The sequence below is a fragment of the Orcinus orca genome, chromosome 13, assembly GCF_937001465.1.
Source record: "Orcinus orca chromosome 13, mOrcOrc1.1, whole genome shotgun sequence".
In the NCBI taxonomy this organism is placed as follows: Eukaryota; Metazoa; Chordata; class Mammalia; order Artiodactyla; family Delphinidae; genus Orcinus; species Orcinus orca.
This window is the reverse complement of record NC_064571.1, coordinates 37,555,167-37,577,819: the sequence shown is the minus strand read 5'-3', so window position 1 is coordinate 37,577,819 and position 22,653 is coordinate 37,555,167. Positions and strand designations below refer to the sequence as shown.

General features: G+C 44.0%; 1 protein-coding gene and 1 long non-coding RNA gene across 2 annotated transcripts; one reads left to right on the top strand and one right to left on the bottom strand.

The window, feature by feature from the left end:
• Positions 1 to 2,120: 2,120 nt before the first annotated feature.
• Positions 2,121 to 9,559, top strand: LGALSL (galectin like). Its single transcript, XM_004280630.4, has 5 exons — positions 2,121 to 2,636; positions 3,423 to 3,494; positions 3,630 to 3,718; positions 4,429 to 4,606; positions 6,462 to 9,559. Exons 1-5 carry the CDS (start codon positions 2,601 to 2,603, stop codon positions 6,603 to 6,605), a joined length of 519 nt encoding a protein of 172 aa, XP_004280678.1. The 5' UTR covers positions 2,121 to 2,600; the 3' UTR covers positions 6,606 to 9,559.
• Positions 9,560 to 9,673: 114 nt separating this feature from the next.
• Positions 9,674 to 16,595, bottom strand: LOC117196927 (uncharacterized). Its single transcript, XR_004477357.2, has 3 exons — positions 16,094 to 16,595; positions 11,999 to 15,574; positions 9,674 to 10,162 (listed from the first exon to the last, which is right to left on the bottom strand). It is a non-coding gene; the product is annotated as an uncharacterized LOC117196927 (long non-coding RNA).
• Positions 16,596 to 22,653: the final 6,058 nt, after the last annotated feature.

Here is a 22,653-nt window from a genome sequence, read left to right as displayed (position 1 = left end):
CCAATGTTCATAGCAGCACTATTTACAATAGCCAAGACATGGAAGCAACCTAAATGTCCATCAACAGATAAATGAATCAAGAAGATGTGTTATGTATATACAATGGAATATTACTCGGCCATAAAAAAGAATGAAATAATGCCATTTGCAGTAACATGGATGGACCCAGAGATTATCATACTAAGTGAAGTAAGTCAGACAGAGAAAGACAAATATCATATGGTATCACTTATATGTGGAATCTAAGAAAAAGATACAAATGAATTTATTTATAAAACAGAAACAGACCCACAGACATAGAAAACAAATTTATGGATACCAAAGGGGAAAGGGGTAGGGAGGAATAAATTAGGAGTTTGGGAGTAACAGATACACACTAATATATCTAAAATAGATAAACAACAAGGTCCTACTGTATAGCACAGGGAACTATATTCAATAACTTGTAATAACCTAAAATGGAAAAGAATCTGAAAAAGAACAGCTGACTCACTTTGCTGTACACCTGACTCTAATACAACATTGTACATCAACTATATTTCAATTTAAAAAACAATTTTAAAATAATAATAAAGTAGAAGCACAAAAAAATGTCCCCCCTGTATTCCCCAGTGCCTGGTACATGGCAAGCCCTCAAGATGTTTGTACATATGAAGAGTAGCGCTTACTAAGTGCCAGCTACTATTCTAAGGAAGGTACAGGAACCAATTTACCTAATCTTCCTAATAACACAAGATAGGCACTATTGTCATCATTGCTGTCATCTCTGGTTCACAGATGAAGAAACTGAGGCACGGAGAAGTTTAGTAACACGTCCAAGATCACCCAGCTAGTCAATTGTAGAGCCAGGATTTGAACCTAGGGCACACGTTCTTTAACCACCATGATGTATTCTGTCACTCTTAGCTTAGCTAATGACAAAAAAATACTTCAATGAGTGTCCCCTATACCAAACTCTCAGAAATTGAGATATATCAAAGTGTGCTTTCAAAATGTCAGTTGCTTCCTATGACTGCCTAACATTTTAAAATAATCAATAAGGTATGATTTTGAGCTAAGACTGGTAAACAAGAGCAAAAGTGTGAGCCACTTGTGCTGCACTCAAATTCAGAGCACACAAAGGATATGACTTTGGTTTACAAGCGTGTGCAGGTAATTCTCCCTACTCAACTGAGATTACCATGATTAGCTCTGGTCCATAAAGGGAAAGCTAAGACACAAAAGCCTCAGTGATGTTCCAGGCCACACAGCCAGCAACAGTGGCAGGAAGGGAGCCTCTGAGGGCCCCTCTGGGATTGCAGCAGGTCACACATGCTCCCTGCTTATTAGTATAAAACACCAGGGTGATTCACACAATGGAATGTTTAAGCCAAGATGTCACCTAATAGAGGCTATGTTGACACAGCTTTACCTGAGAAGTTACATAATCGTCCTAGTGTGGAAACGCCATAAAGGAATTTGTGCCTTGGAATAAAGAGAGGTGGACCCCCTAGGAATTACTCCACAAAGGATATCAGGAGATTTTCAGTGTGAAATTCACTAGCCTAGACTGGAAAGGTGACTTGTAAAAATCGGCCCAATGAAGACTTTCTGAGAGCAGTCACTGTGCCCAGTTCAATTTGGTAAGACTTAACCAGACCCCTGCCTGAGAGAGCCTCCAGGGACCCCCAGACTTGCCCATCTTTCCACAGGGGAGGGAGGTGTGTTCTGTACATCTCCTGTATAAATATAAAAGTCCCTACTGTGAGTCCTCTCTGCCTCCTGCTTTTAGGTCAAATATTTATTTATGCAAGCCTTTCATTATCTTTCTACCCTAGAAAGCCGAATGAATCTTTCCTCGCTCTTTGTTGGCATTCTCTGAAAGAAATCTCGAACTCTGGAATATCATCTCCACCTCCAATCCTCCCTTGACCTCGCCCTCCACTGTCCCACCTGCCCCAAGACACAACCTGAGAAGGAAGGCGGGGAGGTGGCTGGAGAGGAGGAGCGGTGATGTCACCAGCACCTGTCACCTGGCAGGCCCCAGCCCCACCCACCCTGCCGCCGAAGAGTGTCGACCGGGCGCCCGCCCTCCCGCACGCCCCGACCCTGGTAGGCCAGTCCCTCCCGCCCCAGCCTCCTGCCACCGTCCAATGGCCGAGGGGCAGGGCAAGCTGAGCAAGCCGCTGCAGCCCAGCCGGCTCCCCGCCCTGTTCCCGGTTCCCCAGCCGGGCTCCGGCGGCCTTTAAATGCAGCCCAGGGCCAGCACGGCGCACCCTCGACTCCTTTTTCCTCGGGCAGCAGCACCCCGAGGAAGAAAGCAGCCTCGACTCGTCAGCGCGGTCCGGGCTGCGGCGGCCACCTCCGACCTCTGGGCCCGCGCCGCCTTCCCGGCCTCCGCCTTCTCCTTCCCCTCCCCCCGGCCCCGCCAGCCGGGTCGGCGCCGGGCCCCCGGGAGTGCACGCCCGCGCGCCCGTGTGTGTGTGTGCGCGCACGAGCCAGTCTCGGACCCGCGCCCCCGCCCGGCGCAGGACCGCCTCTGAAGCCCAGCCCGCGCGCCGTGTCCCACGTCCCCCACCGCCCGGCCGCCAGCCGCGCACCCCGCCGCGCTGCGCGAGAAGATGGCGGGGTCGGTGGCCGACAGCGATGCAGTGGTGGTGAGTGCGGCGGGGACACGCGAGGCGCCCCCTTCCCGCAGCCCGCACGGCCCCTTCGCCGGCTCCGGCTCGGCAGAGGCCCAGCCCCGCGCCCCACGCGTGAGAAGGCGCCCCAGTACCTAGTAGCGGGAGCCGGCTGTGCGCGGCGGACGTGAGGGGCCGGAGGGGTGCCCCAGCTGGAGGGCCGCTGGCTGAGGGGAGGTGTTGGGGGCGGCCCGTGGGGTGGGGGGTGACCGACAGTTCCCTCCGCGCTGTGCAGCCTCCGTCCAGGTGTGTGCATGTTGCACGTGTGAGTGTGCGCCTGTGTGTGTGTCCGGCGCGCGCGCCCCGCGCCCGCCCCGCGCCGTTCCGGGGATTTCCCCCTTGGAAATGGGTCCGCGCCAGGGGCTCGCGAGAGAAGTTGAGCGCGGCCGCTGCACTCCAGCCATGTCCCCGAGGACAGGCCTGGGCGACGGCGGTTCCATGGGCGTTTGCGGTTGGAGAGGGGCCTTCCCTCCCTCGGCGCGGGGCTCTGGCTCCCCAGTGGGCCTCGACCTTCATTTTGATCTAGATCTGAAGGGTCTGAGGATCATCAGAGGCTTAGCTACCTGGTGGAAAGGACGGGTTTTGTTCCGGGAGTTTATGCGGTTATTCAGTGGGCTGTGAGGTGGGAGCTTTTGCAGAGGCTTCCTGTGTTCTATGGAGGACTGCTGGATTCCTCTAGATTTGTGTAGGTTCTTCCCCGCTCCCTCTAACACCCCCCTACAAAAGCTTTTGGAAAGCCAATCTGTGTGCTTCTATTTTTAGAAACTAGATGATGGGCATTTAAACAACTCCTTGGGCTCTCCAGTTCAAGCCGACGTGTACTTCCCACGACTGGTAAATGATTTTGTTCTGTGCTCTGTCTGCCTGTACCCTCTTTCTTCTTTCCTTAGGTCAGGTCCTAAGGATCTGAGGCCTTGGCTCGTCCCTAACAGGCTGTAAACTTTCTGTTTCTCCTCTCATCCTTTGCAGATTGTGCCATTTTGTGGGCACATTAAAGGTGGCATGAGGCCAGGCAAGAAGGTATTAGTGATGGGCATCGTAGACCTCAACCCTGAGAGGTAAGGCAGAGTCCTTGTCACCTAGACCTATCAGGCAGTTACAAGGTCCTGCCCACTCCTGTTGTGGTTTACTGCCCCTCCTCTTCCCACCCCTGTGGCCAGTGTTGCTAGTTTGAAGTGCCAAGAAAGTACTATGTTCCCATGAAAAGAATGTGTATGAATCCCAGCCATCATTTCTCTAGACAGCTATTTATATCAGAGATTATAAATATAGACCCACATCATTTTCTCTTTGACCCTTAGGGAGGCGAAAGGATTTTTTTTTTTTTCCAAACATGGTGTTTGGAGTAAGAACTATCAATATAAATGAGAACCAAACTTTACGAGATATCGTTTCCCCTGGTCAATTAATGGGGCTGTTTTTGAGTCTTCTGAAATGGATTAAGACACAGATGTGTGGGTAGTTTGGGGTATATGAAATGTCTACAGTTAGTTATTTTCATCTCCACTGAAGTTTTCACCAGGGCCTCCTCTGGGTAACAAACCAGTTTGATTGTAATCCTATTTCTCCATAGTCTAAACCCCCCAACGCCTGCCCCCATATGAAGAGTAGTGGCCCATTAAAAGCTGACAAATCCAAAGAAGAAGAAGGAAATGGAAGCCTGGGTCATTGTGGAAATGGGAGCCTGGGTCATTGTGGAAATGGGAGCCTGGGTCATTGTTAATGTTGTTTTGCTCACCGTGAATAAGTGAGATGATTTTCTTTTCAGCTTTGCCATCAGCTTGACCTGTGGTGATTCGGAGGATCCTCCCGCCGATGTGGCAATTGAACTCAAAGCTGTCTTCACAGATCGGCAGCTACTCAGAAATTCTTGTATATCTGGGGAAAGGGGTGAAGAACAGTCAGCGATCCCTTACTTCCCATTCATCCCAGACCAACCATTCAGGGTGAGTGCCTCGAGTGCTTCCGCTCCAACCACTGGCAGGATGGTGATGTTCTCATCTAGTATGTGCCAAGAACACTTTAAGCCAGAATTTTTGCAATTCTATTTAGCCAATACGTGTAAATAAACCCATATTTACATGTCTATATTGTTAAAAATAAATACTTTTCTATGCAGCATTTAACATAGTACTAGGCATATAATAGACATCTGTCCCAAAATATATTTGATTAATAAATAATAATAAGTATCTAGAATTTTCCTCATTTTTTTCTCAACCTTTAAGTAGCACCAAACCATATCAGTTATGTCTTTTTTTAAGAATCTAGTTGATTATCATTTTATTTTCTCTTGTTCCCTTTGCTAGTGAGGACTTAGTCATGTCCTTGTTTCCCTCTCTGGGTTAAGTAGCCTCAGTCTGTTTCACTGTCACAGTCTCTGTGGCTGACAGATTACTTCCCTTGGGCCTGGATGAGTATAGATTTGCTCCCCACTATCTGTCAGGCAGGAAGCACAGCCCAAACTTCCATTTCAATCAAGCAGCATTAGCAGCACCTTCCTCTATGAAGGACAATACCAAGTAAGAGATGCAAGTCAGTAATGTGTTAGGAAAGAATTTACTGACGTGTCAGACCTGGTGATGAAGTGTCTACATTACACCTTGTTAACATACATCACAATAATGACAACCCAGTTAAAAGCTCCCTGTTGCATAAACACCTAACAAAGCAGAACTACCCTTAACCTGTTGCTCCTCATCTAAAAATTTACAGGGGCCTGTGAATAAGTCATACTTTTTCTTCCCATCTTACAGTCTGGGGGGAAAGCAAGAATCCGTGATTGTCACATCAATGATAGAATAGAGACTAATTGCCCTTCTAATTGTAGCCTGGGGAAGACACCCCTACCCTTCTCTAGAATGGTAATGACCCTGAGGCTCCCCTGAACTGTGTCAGTTTCTTACTGGTGAATCTTAATGCAGAGCTCGTGAGTGTGAGTAACCAAAGCTTCTGCCAGGAGGAATAGTGCTCCCCAACACTAGGGGTGAAGGGGTGAAATGAAATCACCCCTTCTCGGTGATATAATTTTAGTAATAATATGAATTAAATGTGACTAATATCATATACGGAGTCTCTCCTTGCATGATGAATACAAATGCTTTTAATAAATACATAGCACAGAACCAATGATTAAACTCTATGGTGAATTACTTAAGTTTCAAAAAAGGAGGAAGAAAAAGCTTTTACCATGTGGAATCGGTATTTCTGTTTGGCTTAGCAAAGCCTTATTAATTACACATCCTTGGTCGAATGGTAATTACTGTGTAACCTTCTCTCTGCTTAGTGTTTAGGGGTGTCTAGACTATTATTACATGCTACTAATGGGTACCAGTTCTGCTTTGCGAGGGGCTTCTCTGAAGGTGGGATAGAATTGTTCAGGGGATGAGGATGGAGACATTAAGTGCCGTATAAATAAATCTCTGCCACTTTCCATCACTTTCTGGCATGCAAGGAGAAGGGAGAAAGAGTAAAGCAATTTTAAATCTTTAAAGGACATTGAATAGTGTAGAGCAATGCTTCATAAAGTGTGTTCCTTATTCTAGCAACACCAGCATCATCTTGGAACTTGATGGAAAAGCACATTCTTAGACCTTACCCTAGCCCTACTAAATGGAAATTTTGGTGGGTGGAGTCCAGCAGTCTGTGTTCTAACACGCCTTCTGTATGATACCAGTGCACTCCCGTGTTTGAGAACCACTGAGGATGTTGCCTTTCTCCAAAATGCAGTACTGTTTGTTCGTTTTCCCCAGCAGGGTTCATTGAAATTATGAACTGAGGTTATTATTTTGTTTCTTCCAGGTGGAAATCCTTTGTGAGCACCCACGTTTCAGAGTGTTTGTGGATGGACACCAACTTTTTGATTTTTACCACCGCATTCAAACGTTATCTGCAATCGACACCATAAAGATAAACGGGGACCTCCAGATCACGAAGCTTGGCTGACGTTGTTTAAACCACGTCTGTTTCAGATAGCATCAGGTGCCACAACTGTATGACTGTTGGTCTGGAAGAAGTGTCCTACCAAGATCTGAAGACTTAAAAAGAAAACAAAAACGAAAAGGGAAACTTCACCGTCTCTTCTTTCTGTGCGGTTTAAACCCAAAATGACTTCAACGGTGGTTTGCCCTTAGGAAGCTGTCGGAACAAAGACACCGAGCCATTATTTCCAGAACAAAGTAATACACTTACGCTGGATTTTATTCAGACTAAACTGAACTGGATTTGTGATTTGGTAGTAAGTTATTCATCGTTTCAAGCTGATGTTTAGAACAAAAGTGCTAAAGACTTAAAACAACAACAACAAAGACGGTACACAGAAGTCAACTCATTTCTGCACTGAAGTGGAATTGTGTAGCACAACCGACATTTTAGTCAGGGTATTTAACATAGAATGTAGGTTGTTCAAGGTTTGTTTTGTTTTGTTTTGTTGCACAGCATAATGTTAATTCAGATTTTTAAAGCTTTCTTGTAGTTATTTATTTCTACTCAGTGTATGAGAGAATGATTAATGTCTCAAGAACAGCAAGTTATGAACTTTTGAATGTACAATTATCTTAGGTCTGGGGGGAAAATTACCTATTCCATCATGATAAAGGTGAATTTCTACCTTAAAGAGTTGAGTCTTATCCTCCGTACCCCTAAACTTAGGATATCTTGATATAAATTGCTGTAAGTGCTTTAGGGAAAGCTTTGCAACGTTTCGTAAGACTGCTTTTCAAGTTATTGATGATTATTTACATTGCTTTTTCTCCTTACTGTGAAGTAGCACAGTATTGGCTTCCTTAAGACTAACTACTTTTCCCTAGACCTACATAATAGCTCATTAAGTTGTTATTAAGCTAATTGAAAACACGTAAGAAGTGATTGCATAGACAATTTTTAAATGACTATTATATAAACTTTTAAAAGTACAGTATGAAAATGATTCTGGAATGCAATGGAAAGCAGAAGCAAATGGCCCCAAATAACTTACCCGGAAATAATTTATATCAACTTAAGCTGTTAGCTCATTGTATCACTTTTATTATGTGACCCTCACTGATATCCCTAAGCAATGCCTTTGGAGCTTCGGAGTAGAGGGTGCTTCCTACTGTGTTGGCTCTGCTGAGATATTAGGATAAGACAGGATCCAAATTAGGAAATGATCCAGTTAGTTTATCTGAAAAATTAACTCCCAGGACTCTAGGTCTTTGAGTCCAGCCAATAGTGTGAATGCTCCCAATTAAGCTTTAGGTGTTTCCCTGTACTTGTGGAACTGGTTAGACAGCAGGGAGTCTCTAGGAGAAGCCTGCAGTGATAAGATGTCACCACACAGCAAGGGATGGTTGGAGTCCTGGGTGCTGGATTTCACAAACTCTACTGGCCCTGGAGAGAAGGACCCTTGGCATTGCTTTGGTCAGCTGGTGGGGAGAAGAGGGGGTGCTGGGGTGGGGTGTGTATTTATATATAATTTAGGTTTTGTCTGTAGAGCATACTGCGTCTTGTTATGACACGTCCTTCTCCTGCTTTGCTTTTGAGTTTCTTTACACAACATGCAGAGGCACTGAAGTGACCATGTCATATTCATGTGTCGAGAATGTAGACAGTGTTTCGGTACCAAAGTCTAAGAAAAAGCAAACTAAAATCATGAATTTTTTAGAGGTGATATATTTGGATTCTTCTCAACTTTTAAACTGTTTAGCACAGTTCCACTGTGTTATATAAGAAGATGCTTTATCCAACAAGGCTGGCTGAGTATTGAAAAGCTATATGTACCAGCTGAGTTAAGCAGCCATATTCAGCCAGGAGGGCTGTTCTGTGGCTCCGGCTATTTTTGAGCCTGTGATTCACTTGTAGAGCCACTAGGTTTTGATGTGTGTTTGTAGAGAGACTTAGAGGGTACCCTGAAATATATTGGTAGGGGTTTTGATTCTCCTTATGGTGGAAGACCCCCACAGGAGGTTTCCTTTGAGTGGCCATCCATTCCCACCCACTGCATAATTCAGCGGAAACTAGAGGAGTTGGGAGTGTAACTGTTTGGAACTGACACTGTTCTCTCTACCTATCAGCTAACTGGTTAGCAGCCAAGCCCTTAGGCAGCCTAGTGTAAAGATTCACTGTTAACCCTTCATTTCTGTATGGGGAACCTCTTGGTTAAGCCTACTGGAATTAATCTAAATGATGTGATGATTTGATTCAGGTATAGTTAAATTAGCAAGGGGCTAATCCAGCTGTACTAATCATTAGCTGTAAACTGGAAACAATGTTCATATCCTCTCATCAGCATGCGAGGTCTAAGGTGGGAATTCAGGATGGAAAGTGCAATTTTAAGCTTCACAGGAAAGCATTTGGGTACGTAAGGTGTTATTTCTGACCAGAGCCCTAATTTTGCAATATGACCAAAACCAAGGAACATAGATAACAATCAGGCTCTGGGGGAATAATAGGCAGGATTTAGACAATCTGTTCATTTCTGCATCAAAATTGGAGTGAATGTATATATCTACTTAAAAGTTAATAGAAGTGACTTCTACTTTCTGGGCTATCCCAGAATTGTCTTAATTTTTTTTTTTTTTTTAATTTGAAACCCCATTTCATATCTTGCCAACCTCAGTTCAAAACCTCCTAAGAGATGACTCTTAGAATTATTGGTGATTTGTTAAAATGGCAAGTCCTTTCATTTGTATTAAAAAGCAAATATCCAAAAAGAGGGAGGGAGCCCTGTTGCCTTGAGAGAAACAGCCTTGGCATTTTCCAGCTACATTATTAATGTAGAAATAATGTTCCTATGATGACATATTTTCGAAGAAACACTTTCTTATTTACTGCGTGGTGTAAAATGTTGCTAAATGTGTTCTTACATTATTATGTCACTGCTGAAAGTTATTTGCACTATAATAAAGGAATTTTCTACAAAAGGGTTTCCAGTTTATAAGGTGCTAAATTTGGCACGGGGTGTAATGTACTTAGCATGGACCGTATGGTAGAGCAATCCTCCCTCACTTTCACGCACACACTCCAAGACCACTTGTTTGTGTGTTGCCAACATTAATAAACTGATCAAGGGAAGGAAAGTGTCTGAGGGCCCTCAGAGACCTAATGAGTTCATGTTGTGTGTGCAATGGGTTCTTTTAAAATATAATTTGCATACAGTAAATTCACATTTTTCTTGGTGTGCAGTTTTAGGAGTTTTAACACATGCATAGATTCACGTAACAATCACCTCGATCAGGATGTAGAATCCTTCCATCACCCCCCAAAAATTCCCTTGGGCTACCCCTTTGTAGTTAAACTTGCCCCCCACTCCTAGCACTAATCAGGCAACCACTGACCCATTCCACCTGCCTGTAGTTTTGCCTTTTCCTGAATGTCATTTGAAGAGAATTATACCATATATAATCCTTGGAGATTGGCTTCTTGCGTAATGCATTTGAGATTCACGTTGTGTGTATCAAGTTTTTCCTTTTTGTTGCTGAGTAGTATTCCATTGTGTGGATGTACCAGTTTCTTTATTCATTCACCTGTTAAGGATGCAGTTGGTTCTTAATAAATCATTAATATAGTCTTATTAGAACAGTGTATATACAAAAGCAAGATTGCATTTCTCTTGCCTTCTCTTTCCTGTGGTTTGAATGATTAGGAAGGAAACTTGATCCCTTAGCTATTTTGACTACAAATAAAACTGGCTTATAGAATTTTGCCTAGCTTCAGTTATGGGTGATTTAGCGGAGATAATTTACTCAATATGCTGGATTTAGGGTACCTACTTATACCTTAGTTGGTTTTATTAATCCTTTCCTTTATTTTTTTTTCATTTTTATTTTTTAAGGAAGCAAAGCTGTGAGGCCAGTCTTTGTCACAGCTTTTGCAGTGAAGTATAGGCGGGGAAAGTCCTGCCAAAGTGGGGACAATTTGCTTAGACTGTTGGGCAGAGATAGGAGAGCTTCCCCTGCCCCTGTGGGATATAACATTATACTTGTCCTATGACAGTATTTTGAATTAGACAGTCTGGAAGATATGTATAACTGGAGCCTCTGAGTGCCACAAACACTTAGGACCTTCATTCATTCAGCAGGTGTTTATTGAGCTCTGTCAATTGCCATTCTAGGTACTTGGATACATCAGTGAGTAAAACAGACTCTGGTGCTTTTAAACTTTAGTGTGCTTAAGAATCACCCAGGAGTAGAAGTCCAATCTCACCCAGGGAAATTATGTTTCAGTAGGTCTGGAGAAGGTCTCAGGAGTTTGTATCTTTAAGAAACACCCTGTATGGTGTTGGTGGTCCCAGATCCCAAATTAAGCAGCTCTGACTTTGGGAATTCCAAAAACATTCACTGAATCAAACTTGAATTGTGCCAGGCTGTGGGATTCTGATCTGTGGATATCTTTCTGTGAGAATTTCATTTCAACACTGGGGCATCCTGCTCTGCCAAAAGACAATCATGCAACTTTCATTATAACTTTACGACTAAGTGTCTTCACCCCTGATGTAACCTCTCCTCACTCCCGCCCCTACCTCAATACAAACACTGTAGTAAAAGGAAGTGCCTTTCAGTCGAGTTTTGTAAAGAATCCTCCTTATTGGGGTTGGTTTAGGACCGCAGTAGAACCCTGACACCTATTGTAAGTAGTGGATTCTCTGAGAAAGATTAAGGTTCGTAAGCATTTCAATTAGTTATTCGTTTGCAGAATCACCACCGTAGTTCCCAAACGTTCTGCAAGGCACATACACAAGGTGGCTTATAACTTGTGAAGAGGGCAGAGGGCAAGTGGTAATGGCCCAAATGAGCTTTTCACAGCATTTCGGAAATGAATTTCAAGTCTTCCTTTCACTAAATGCAGCTGAGTTTGTACAAGGTACTGCATGCCTAACTTGCTTCCTAATCACCATGTTAATTTCACGATGATTTTTTCCTACAAAAGAAAATGTCTCCTGCAAAAGGCAAAGAACTGTCTTGCAAGGCATATATTTCATAATGAATTTAAATGGGTATATACAAGGTGCCGAAGCAATATTCAACCGAGAGAGAGAGAAGGGGAAGAAATAGCTGTTGACAATTTCTCTTGCTTGGATATGCACTTCCATCTCCCGGGGAAAGATGGTGACTAGGTGAGCAAACACAGAAGGTAAGGAGGCATCGTTGTTTGATAGGACAACCCAGACAGTTCTAAATAATGGGCTCCGGGAAGTGGCAAGCCAGCCACAGGCCTTGGGGATGATATGGGGTTTTGGGGACCTTCCAAGCTTTCATGAGTAAGAACAATAATAAACATTTTTCAGTAACTCCAGCACCTCCCTTTTTGTCAGTATTCCGTCATTAATTCTAAAAAGACAGATGCAAACAATCAAAGCTTACCTGAACAGTTGGTTTTGAAAGGGGAAGAAGAGAAGCAGTGAGGCTGTGATAAGGTGAGAAGGAAGAGGCACCTGGGCCTCAGGGATTTGTTGTGTGTGTTCAGGCAGGCACTTTATTTTTTTTTGTTTATAAATTTTACTTATTTATTTTTGGCTGCGTCGGGTCGTCGTTGCTGCGCACGGGCTCTCTCTAGTTGTGGTGAGCAGAGGCTACTCTTGGTTTCGGTGCGTAGGCTTCTCACTGCGGTGGCTTCTCTTGTTGCAGAGCACGGGCTCTAGGCGTGCGGGCTCAATAGTTGTGGCGTGCGGGCTCAATAGTTGTGGCGTGCAGACTCAGGAGTTGTGGCACACGGGCTTAGTTGCTCCGCGGCACGTGAGACCTTCCAGACCAGTGCTCAAACCCGTGTCCCCTGCATTGGCAGGCGGATTCTTAACCACTGCGCCACCAGGGAAGTCCCAGGTGGGCACTTTAAATCTCCAGTCTTAATTTGCCTCCTGTGGGAAATGGAAATAATGAAACTTGTGACGCTGTGTTTGGAGAGCCATAGGTGACAACGGAGTAAAACATTTCTTACAGCTGATAAGGCCAAAGTTAAAATAATCATGATACCAATTTCTACAATACTCTTCCATGATTTTGTAATGAAACAGCATTAAAAGAGTTAATCCTTGAGACTGTGTCTAATCCATTGGAACATGCTTTTCATATCATTTCATTGAAGCCTATTTTATTTAAAATCTAGCCAAAATTAGCAGTGTATTAGGCAATATTTAGAATGATGTTTGTAAAATGTACTCAGAGATTTTTTACTCTGAATTATTACAGCTGTTCCAACATTAGAAAGCATGGGTTTCCCCTAATGCAATAAAAACTATATTTAGTTCAGCATAAAATGATTTTTAATGTTGTTAAAAGGTGAACAAGGAAGATATGCACAACATGATGAGAAATTACTGAAAAGAAATAATTTTTTTAAATGAGAATCTTCCTGGAGTTGTGTGGTCTGTTACTCTAAGATTCTAATTAACCATTCATTTATCCCGCTTTTTTTAAATCCTCAAATGAAAAAAACAAAACAAAACAAAAAACCACATACAAGACCACAGTCTCTTTCTTTGAGAAGGTTAGAAACAGATCTGCTTTTTTGGTAAGGCTTTGATTAATGTCAAATATTGAGGTTACCTCACCGTTTGGGGTTTTTTAAGGCAACTAACATTCTCTTTGCTTTTGCAAATGATGTAAATTCCTGACTTGGGAACTCCCTTGCAATCCTCAACTTCAAAATTAAGTAAATGATTTTAAAAATTCAGCTTCCTAAGTTGAAAGGGCAAATACTGGCCTTTTCATGTACTTGGTACTCTTAAAGCATGTCTATAGAGTTAGTTCATATCCTGAGGGAATCACTCATAACTGTTGCTAATGAAGCTACATAGGAATGGAGCACTTTTATATGAAGGCACCGTGTTAGACACTGTGGGTTATAAAAAGAGATAAAAGACCTATGCCATCTGCCCTTGAAGAATTTATGATCAAACTGGAAAGACAGTTATATGTATAAAATATACATAAAGATGACTGTCAATATATAGGAACAGACCAAGCGGGCAGAACATTGCACCTTACAGGAGTTCCCGGGGACAGAGATTGCCGCTTGCTGGGGCGACCCAGGAGGGCATCTGGGTCTAAAGGATTTTAGCTGGGCTTCCAAGGGCCTGAATGCCCCTTGCCCTCTGTGCTGCCCCCAAACACCCCAGTATATAGAACAACTTCAGGTTTGATCTGAGGGCCAGTGTTGTGTTTTCCAAAGCTCAGTGATGTAGTTGAAATTCTGGCCTCCCAAAGAAAGAGTTCAAGGAGAAACCTGGTGTTCTTTAATTACAAAACACATGGGTCTCTGGTGGAGGGGAGTCCCTTCCTTTAGCCAAGCCCCCAGCAAAGAACGGACGGCCTCATGGAATGTGTGTGGGGAAATCGTATTGTAAATACGTTTAATGTACTCAACTTCACCTCTACACATTTGGCACCAAAGCATAAAACATAAAACACCATATATATATATATAAAAATATATTTTTATATATATTTATATTAATAATATATTAATTTTATATATATATATATAGAGAGAGAGAGAGAGAGAGAGGACCCTTAAATGCTGTGGGCAATTCCACCTGTCATCCCATGGAAGTAGCAGAGAGCCTGAGAATGCAGATGTGATTCAGATGTGCCTTCAGGTGCTTCTGGGTCTCTCACAGCTGAAGGCTAGCTCCCTGCGGTGTCACACCCGTGTTCACAGATACCATTGATCTTTCTTGTGCATTGCTCCTAACTACAAATCAGATCCTTCTTCTTCTGCTCCAACGCTGGATGAAGTACTGCAGTCTTGAATTTACTGAGAGCTTGTCTCCAAAGTGACATTTTCCTAAGGGATTTTTCAAGGGAAAATTTGACATGAAGCCATTTTTGCCTTATATGCTGACTTTTGTGCCTAACCCATGAGTGAGACAGACTTCTGTTTATCCCTAGTGAATAGTTTTCTTGTTTATACATAATGGTCAGTTCTTTGATAGCAGAATCCATTTTATGAGCTCTGGCTCTAGACACAGCTCTGTTGAATAAAACTGTGGTGTCGGAGAGGTTCTATCTATAATCTGTACTGTCCAATATGGGCTATGAAGCACTTCACATGTGGCTAGTGCCACTGAGGAACTGAATTTTAAATTTCATTTAATTTTCATTAACAACTTTAAAGAGCCACATGTAGCTCATGGCTACCATATTGGACAGTTCAGGTCTAGAACATCAGGCCCTGTTGGGCTTATGTTTGGTCTAGATCTTCAGGGAATATTGTAGGTAGCAGAAGTTCCTGTTTGAACCTAAGCCATGTTCACCCTCAAATTCAGGAAAGTCTAGGCACCTCCTCAAGGCTAGTAGAGTAGTGGAGGCCTATTCATAGAAGAGACCAAGGTGCCCTTGGGAAAGAACTCACCCCAGGGGAAAAAAATGTCCACAAGGTGGTTTGTTTCAAGAAGACAGGCAAGCTTCAGAAGAAAGTGGCAGCTCTGTGGTCATTTCTGTGTTGTCACTGACATTGTCCCAGGCCCAGCTCAATGGAGGCATTCCTGAATCTCAGAACAAGGGGCTACAATACACACCCTGCACCCCGTGAACCCCACTCCCTGGAGCATTGAAGGACAAGGCAGCGGCAGCGCAGGCGGCATTCAGTCACCCATTCAGCCAACATTTCCTGAGCTTCTCCTAAGTGCCAGGCATGGTGCCAGATGCCAGCAGCGTTGACAGCTGCTGCAGCACCTGCCTGGGCCTCAGCCTTCAGCAACCTCTGTACAGTTGTCAGCAGTGACACTGATGCCACTGACGAGCGTCAGGGGCACAGCTGTCCATTTCGGAACTGCAGTGATGATCAGAAGCATTTTTTCTTTTTATGATTAACACCACTGTGTTTATGTGTTTGTTTAACCTGTAAGTGGCTGGTCTCCTGTGAACAGCCTTGGGTTCACCTGAAGTCAGTCTTGAAGGAAGGCATATTCTCCTTTGTCTTATCTTCAAAAAGCCAACCTACTCCAGAAAGCATCAGAAAGCAAGAGATTTTACTGGGAGGAAGAGCATTTTACCGCACATTACTTGAGAAACAAAGGAATAAAAATCCCTGTTAGATATTTTTTCTCCCCAAATTCTTCTTTAGCTTGTAGCCTTCTCCAACCCTCTCCTTGGCTGCTTCTTAAATTTCCCTAATTCCCTTCCTATGCAGAGCTATTTGACCTGTACCAGCTCTCCCAGGGGGATTTTTAAAGCATTCATCCAGCAAAGGTCATTTCCTCCACAGGGGAGATTCTGCCCCTAAGAGAAATAAGAATTCTCTATCATTTCAATTTCTAGTTTCTTTAACACCCTGTGTCATTTTCCAGAAGAACTCAAGGCAGCCAAAAAGTGAGGACATCAAGACGGGTGGGGAGGAAAATGCCAGAACCTTCTGGCTCTTTCTATCTTCAAGACTCAGGTTTAATGTTTCCTCTGCAACTTCCCCAACAACTTAATTTTAAAGAAGATGCCTCCTGGCTCTCAATGTTCTTTTACCTGTTTGTCTCCTTGCTTAATGTTCATCTCTCCTGCCAGATGATCATTTCCGTCAGGGCAGGTACCATACTGATCGTGTTCACTACTGCATCCCAAGCACGTAGGTTGGGGCTTGTCACAATAAATAATGAATGGATGTCTGTCAGATGAATGAATAGTAGACAGATGCAGTATTCGTTATCTACTGCTGGGCAACAAATTATCACAAAATTTATAGGCTTAAAACAACAATGAACAATGATTATCTCATACAGTTTCTGCTGGTCAGGAATCTAGGAGCAGCTTTACTGGGTGTTTCTAATTCAGGGTCTCTCACGATGTGACAGTTAAACTACCTGCCAGCGCTGCAGTCATCTGAAGGCTTGGTTGGGGCTCCATAATGAGTGCCTTCTTTGTATCTGGAAACATTTTTGAGGGGAATCAATTTCTCTTTACTCAGAGGTACTGTGCAAAGGAAAAGAGCATTAGGACAGAAGAAGGGCCTTACCAGCTCTAAGATCCCACCACTTACCAGCTCTATGATCTCTTTGTATAAGTTTTGACAAGTCTGACCCTCATTTTTCTCTTCTGTAACATGGGGTTGCACAAATCTTCTTTGCAAGACACTCGTAAGGATTAAGCAAAAGAAGGTTCATAAGGCAGAGTGCCCGGTGTGTAATAAGAGCTCCATAAATGGTTGCTGTTAGAACTACATCAGAGTGACGTCTCCCTCACCTGATGTTTTATACTCTGGACCTCAGCTTAGCAGTTCTGAGGCTACCTGAATAGTGGAGCTAGCAAGGTTCTCTTGTTCCGATGAGAAAAACAAGTCCAGAGCACTCAGGGGGCTTGTCCACGGTGTGGCTTTGCTCTTCACTGCTTGCTGGGATCCTGAGCAGGGCTCTCTGAGGACACTGGGCAGGAATCAGTTCAGGAAGGGAGGGTCACCAGCAGCTACTGCTAGAGGCAAAACAACCACTTAGGCCTGAATGAGCTTGCTCGGCTGTGATTCTGGGGAATCCTGAGAGCCTTACTAATCATCCCGTCTTGTTATTGTTGTTGTTTGGGTTTTCTAGGTTTTGTTTTGTTTTTTGTTTGTTATGGTGTTTTGTGGGGAGGGAGGTTGTTCATTTACATTTTTTATGGTTTTCCTCACTGGGCAGGCTCCTGCTTTGATTATTCAACCAGGCTGTCACATCCTACTTTCTGGGTAGACGTTCAGCCATTTGCAAATGTGAGACTATGAGACGGTTTGCATTCGCCGGGGTTCAGACTGCCTTCCATTCACCTGAATGGCTTCCATCTTTAACCCAAAGAGCACACACTTCTATTTTGAAGCCATTCTAGAACCTATGACAAACCACCCAGGGCTCTAGAGGAGAAAGGGGCCAGATTTTCTCTTTCCCAGAAAAAGTAACTCCCTGGTTAAGCAAGGAACAAAACACTGGACACTTTTTAGGTCAGAAGGGTAGGATGGAGTGCTCTGAACAGGCTTTTATGAACAACTCTGTATATGAGACACCACCATGAAAGTTAAAGAGAAAGTTGATCTGTGTTCACACTGCAATAGGATCAAGGTCCAGCCCACTCCACCCATGGCCTAAAAGAGGGAAAACTTCTACTTATGCATGAAGTTGTACAAGTGGGGTGTCTCTACCAGGAGAGCACCACTGAGACTAGCAAGTTCTGGGCGGCTGCTTGTTTGCAATGAGTGGTGGACACCACCAAGTCAGGCTCCACAACATCACTCACCCACCTGATGCAGGGTGTGCTGTTCCCACCAGGAGAGTCACTCTGGAGACGTGGCCCTCCCTCTAGAAGGCACCTGGGAAGAATTCAAAGAAAATGTCTGGAAGGACAGCATATTCGCCCTGCAGGACTGGGACTTGGAAGGATGGTTCTGAGGTGAGAGAGGGAACTGACAGCAGGCATAGATCATTCTTAAAGTGATCCGATATTGCCATTTTAGAAAACTAAGGCCCAGGGAGATGAAGTCAACTGCTTAAAATCACAGTTTGCCATAATCCTGCTTCCTAGGCCAGGACTCTGCAGGAGAAAAACTAGGAGCAGGAGAAGGCAGCATGAGATGTAGAGGTGAGAGGGGAGTTTCCGAGGCTGCTGGAGAGGCACTGAAAGGCAGGGAGCTGGGCACTCCAGATACTTCACGTGTTTTCCAGGGATTATCCCAGTTTAGGGAGGATAATGAAGGCAACCTTCCAAGAAATTGAATTTTGCTTCAAGCATAAGGAAAAAAGATGCAGAAATAGAGAAGGGCCTATTCAATTTAGTTAGATGCCCAAAAAAGAGAAGGGCTGAGATGAAGTACTGTCTGGTGACCTTGGGAGGCTGTATGCAAATACAGTAGTCTGATGGAAGAATTGCAGGCAGTTCAGATCCATAGAGCTGTTTCCAGCAGAAAGTATGTTTTAAGTGAATAGAGATAAATTGATCATCTGTGGTATCTAAGAATGACATGGTTATCCAAAGACAGGTGCCAAAGGCCAACTTTGCCAGGCATGCCCACCACCCACACTCCCAACAGCCATTGGCTTGCAGGGATGACTCACCCATGGGTCCTGAGATTCTCCACCTTGCAGAGGACTGCTCATCCCTATGAAATGGGGAAGGGCAAGAGTCCCTAAGGGCCTCCATATTAGGTCAGCAAATGGGAATATGGACCATGAGAGGAATGGAGTGGGGACAATAAGGAGGATGAGGATGCTGGACCCCAAGTTCCCCTAAATGTATTGGGATCGCACTCATACGCTGAAGCAGGTACCTGAACAGTCCATGTGGAGGAGGGACAGTGCATGTATTTGGCTCCCTGGTAGGCAGAAAGCTGAACTGAGGCTGAACTGCAGAGTCAAGCCTGCGGCATCTGTGACCATCACGAAGGCTGAGGAGAGGGCACTGAGTTCTGCAGTGCCACATACCTGCTATTGGGGCACGCATGGTTCTGCGAGGTAGACTCTTGTCCTCACAGCCAGACCCTCCAGTTTCTGGCCTCCTCTTCACCACCACACGCCCAAGAGGATGAGCGTCCTCCTTCCAATAACAGACCAGTAATTTAATGCGGGAGTTGTGGGTAGTAGTAGACACCAAGGCCAAGCGGAACCTGGCTTGGCTCTGCTGCTAGGGAACTTTCTCTCCATCGCAGCCCACCCACTCCCCCGGCCCTCTTCACTTTAGACCGTGTGCTGCAGCCATAAACAGCCCTTGAGTTTTAGTGACTGAAAACACAAAGGTTTACATCATGCTCATCACTACATGTCTCTCTCAGGTCGGTGGAGAGTGTTGTGCTCTGCATCATCTTCATTCAAAGATCCAGGCTGATGGAGCCTCCATTGTTTAGAAAGTCACCAGTCACCCTGGCAGTAAGCACTCAATAAATGGACCTAGCGTTCTCATTCTGGAGTTGGTTCTGTTGAAGATGGTGTAATCAGGGATAGAGAGAATGAGCATATTCAGCACAGGGCAGTGGCAAAGCCAAACAACAAAGGTTCAGGAGACTGATTCCCCCTTTTGAAACTGCCAGTTTCTAGCTGTGTGACCTAGGACACCTCATACATGTTATGAACTGTTTCTGTGGCCTTGATTTTGGTCACTGTGATGATTAAATTATCCTCAGTGTGAGTGTACATTAAGATGTAGGCTTTGACCATAAAAAGAAACGAAATTGAGTTATTTGTAGTGAGGTGGGTGGACCTAGAGACTGTCATACAGAGTGAAGTAAGTCAGAAAGAGAAAAACAAATACCGTATGCTAACACATATATATATGGAATCTAAAAAAAAAAAAAAGGTTCTGAAGAACCTAGGGGCAGGACAGGAATAAAGACGCAGACATAGAGAATGGACTTGAGGACACAGGGAGGGGGAAGGATAAGCTGGGACGAAGTGAGAGAGTGGCATGGACTTATATATACTACCAAACGTAAAACAGATAGCTAGTGGGAAGCAGACACATAGCACAGGGAGATCAGCTCGGTGCTTTGTGTCCACCTAGAGGGGTGGGATAGGGAGGGTGGGAGGGAGACACAAGAGGGAGGAGATATGGGGATATATGTTTATGTATAGCTGATTCATTTTGTTATAAAGCAGAAACTAACACACCATTGTAAAGCAATTATACTCCAATAAAGATGTTAAAAAATTATTTTTAAAGATGTAGGCTTTGTCATCAGGCGTAACACATTCTGGCTCTCAGTTCATTGGTGATTCTCAGGTCATTGGTGATGAGCCTGGTCATCTAGGGCTTTGGCCCAAGCAGGACTCAGGCTCACCTCCATTCCCAGGTGGGAAGGAGCCAGGTGGCAGCCTTGTGTGGTCCTCGGACTCACGCTACACTCACTTGATCAACGAGAAATACCTGTAGCCATAGTATCCTGTGGCCTCTGGTCTCAAAAGGGTTCAATTTCTGCTGAAAACACTGTAAAAAGAAATCTCTCTGCTTGTCAAACAACACTTTGTAAGCTTCAGAGAGTGTGGACACTGAGACTTCCTTTCTTCTGTTCCTTTTCTGAAATGCAAAGGGCAGCTGATGGGCCAAGAGGCTGTTCCAGATTAAAGCCCTCCTGACAAGCTTCCCACGGACTTGCCAGCACACAGCCTCCTGAAGCACCAAGATGCCCGGGCCAGTCTTTCCAGTCAGGAGTCTCACCTGGACAGGAAGAACAGACAGGCTTCCTAAAAGCATTTGATAAAGCAGAAGAGAACACTTCTTAAAAATCAGACCTTTAAAAAGAGACACTCTCAAACAGCGCTAGGAGAAGCGTGCATTGGAGAGCCTGGTTGGCAAGACATTTGGCAAAAAGTATCAAAAGCATCAAAAGTGCATCTGCCATTTGAGCTGGGAATTCCACTTCCAGCAACTTACCCCAAGGAAACAGTCTAAGATATGCCTAAAGACTGAGGTGCCAGGGAATACGTTACAGCCTGTTTAGAATAGGGAAAAAGCTGGAAACAACTTAAAGGAGAGCAGCTTCAATAAATAAGTGTGATCATAAGATGAATCTTACCTAGGCTGCCACTACAAGTGATGCCCCAAAATATTGTAAAATGAAAGAAAGGAGAAAAGAAAGGTGGGGGGAGAGGGAGAGGAAGGAAGGAAACAAACAAAATAGTATGTACCATAAAATCTTATTTTTGTAAAAATGTATGAAGGACACATTTCAAGAGTTAGTTGTGGGATTATGTGTAAATTTTATTGTCTTCCTTTTACTGCTCAGTACGTTCTAATTTTTCTTTTCTTTCTTTTTTTAAATTAATTTTTCTTCAGGAAACATAAATACATTCAATCTTTCAACAAATATGTATTGAGTAACTACTAGGTATCAAGGCCTGTGCTAGGTTGGTACTGAGAGATAAGATTCCTGTCCACCAGAACTTTTGGTTTATTAATACTTGTACAATTTTTTTAAATTTTTAATTGTATTATTTAGTACTATAGTACAAATAGTACTAACCATACTACTTAGGTAATTTTCAGTCTAGAGTCCAGAAGGTGAGTTATACCAGAGGCTCTCCAAACGTTTTAGTCTACAAAGCACCTTGCAGTGCTGAAACCCGTGGCCCTCCTGCCTCTTTCTCCCACACCCTATTCCTGCTTGTCATGACAAACCAAGCAAAAGCTTTGGCAGGGCAGCAGGGAAAGCAAGACCTGCTTTTGGAGAAGGCTATACTTTTGTTAAATATCAAAAGGCATTACTAATTTGTGTGGAAAGCAGGATACCTGTGGTGAGAGATGGAACAATGGGATGAAGAGAAAGGGTGGCTGTGGTACCAGCCCTGCTGAGGCGTCTGGGTGGCTTTCAGAAAGTCATTAACGTCTCTGTGCCACACTTCCCTTGTGGGAACGTCTGCCCTGCCTGTATGTCTAATCGTATGAAAAGAGGAAAACATATCTGCCCTGTCTACCTGCATGGGGAGTTGCCCCAGGATGGGCCATGTTTATATCTCGTGGCCACAGCTGGTTGGACTGGGAGTGGACACCACCCTCACCCAGGCACAATCAGACTTCCTCTCCTGGGATTTTAGAATAAGCACCAGGAGGTTCAGGCTCAGTCTGGGTTGATTTTTTTTTTTTTTAACTTTACTCTTTTTATTAATACATCCCAACCTTTTTATTTTATTTTTTTACTAGAGTATAATTGCTTTACAATGTTGTGTTAGTTTCTGCTGTATAACAAAGTGAATCAGCTGTATGTATACATATGTCCCCATATCCCCTCCCTCTTGGGCCTCCCTCCCACCCTCCCTATCCCACCCCTCTAGGTGGTCACAAAGCACTGAGCTTATCTCCCTGTGCTATGCTGCTGCTTCCCACTAGCTATCTATTTTACATTTGGTAGTGTATGTATGTCAATGTTACTCTCTCACTTCGTCCCAGCTTCCCTTCCCCACCCCCACCATGTCTTCAAGTCCATTCTCTACTTTTGCATCTTTATTCCTGTCCTGCCACTAGGTTCATCAGAACTTTTTTTTTTTTTTAGATTCCATATATATGTGTTAGCATATGGTATTTGTTTTCCTCTTTCTGACTTACTTCACTCTGTATGACAGTCTCGAGGTCCACCCACCTCA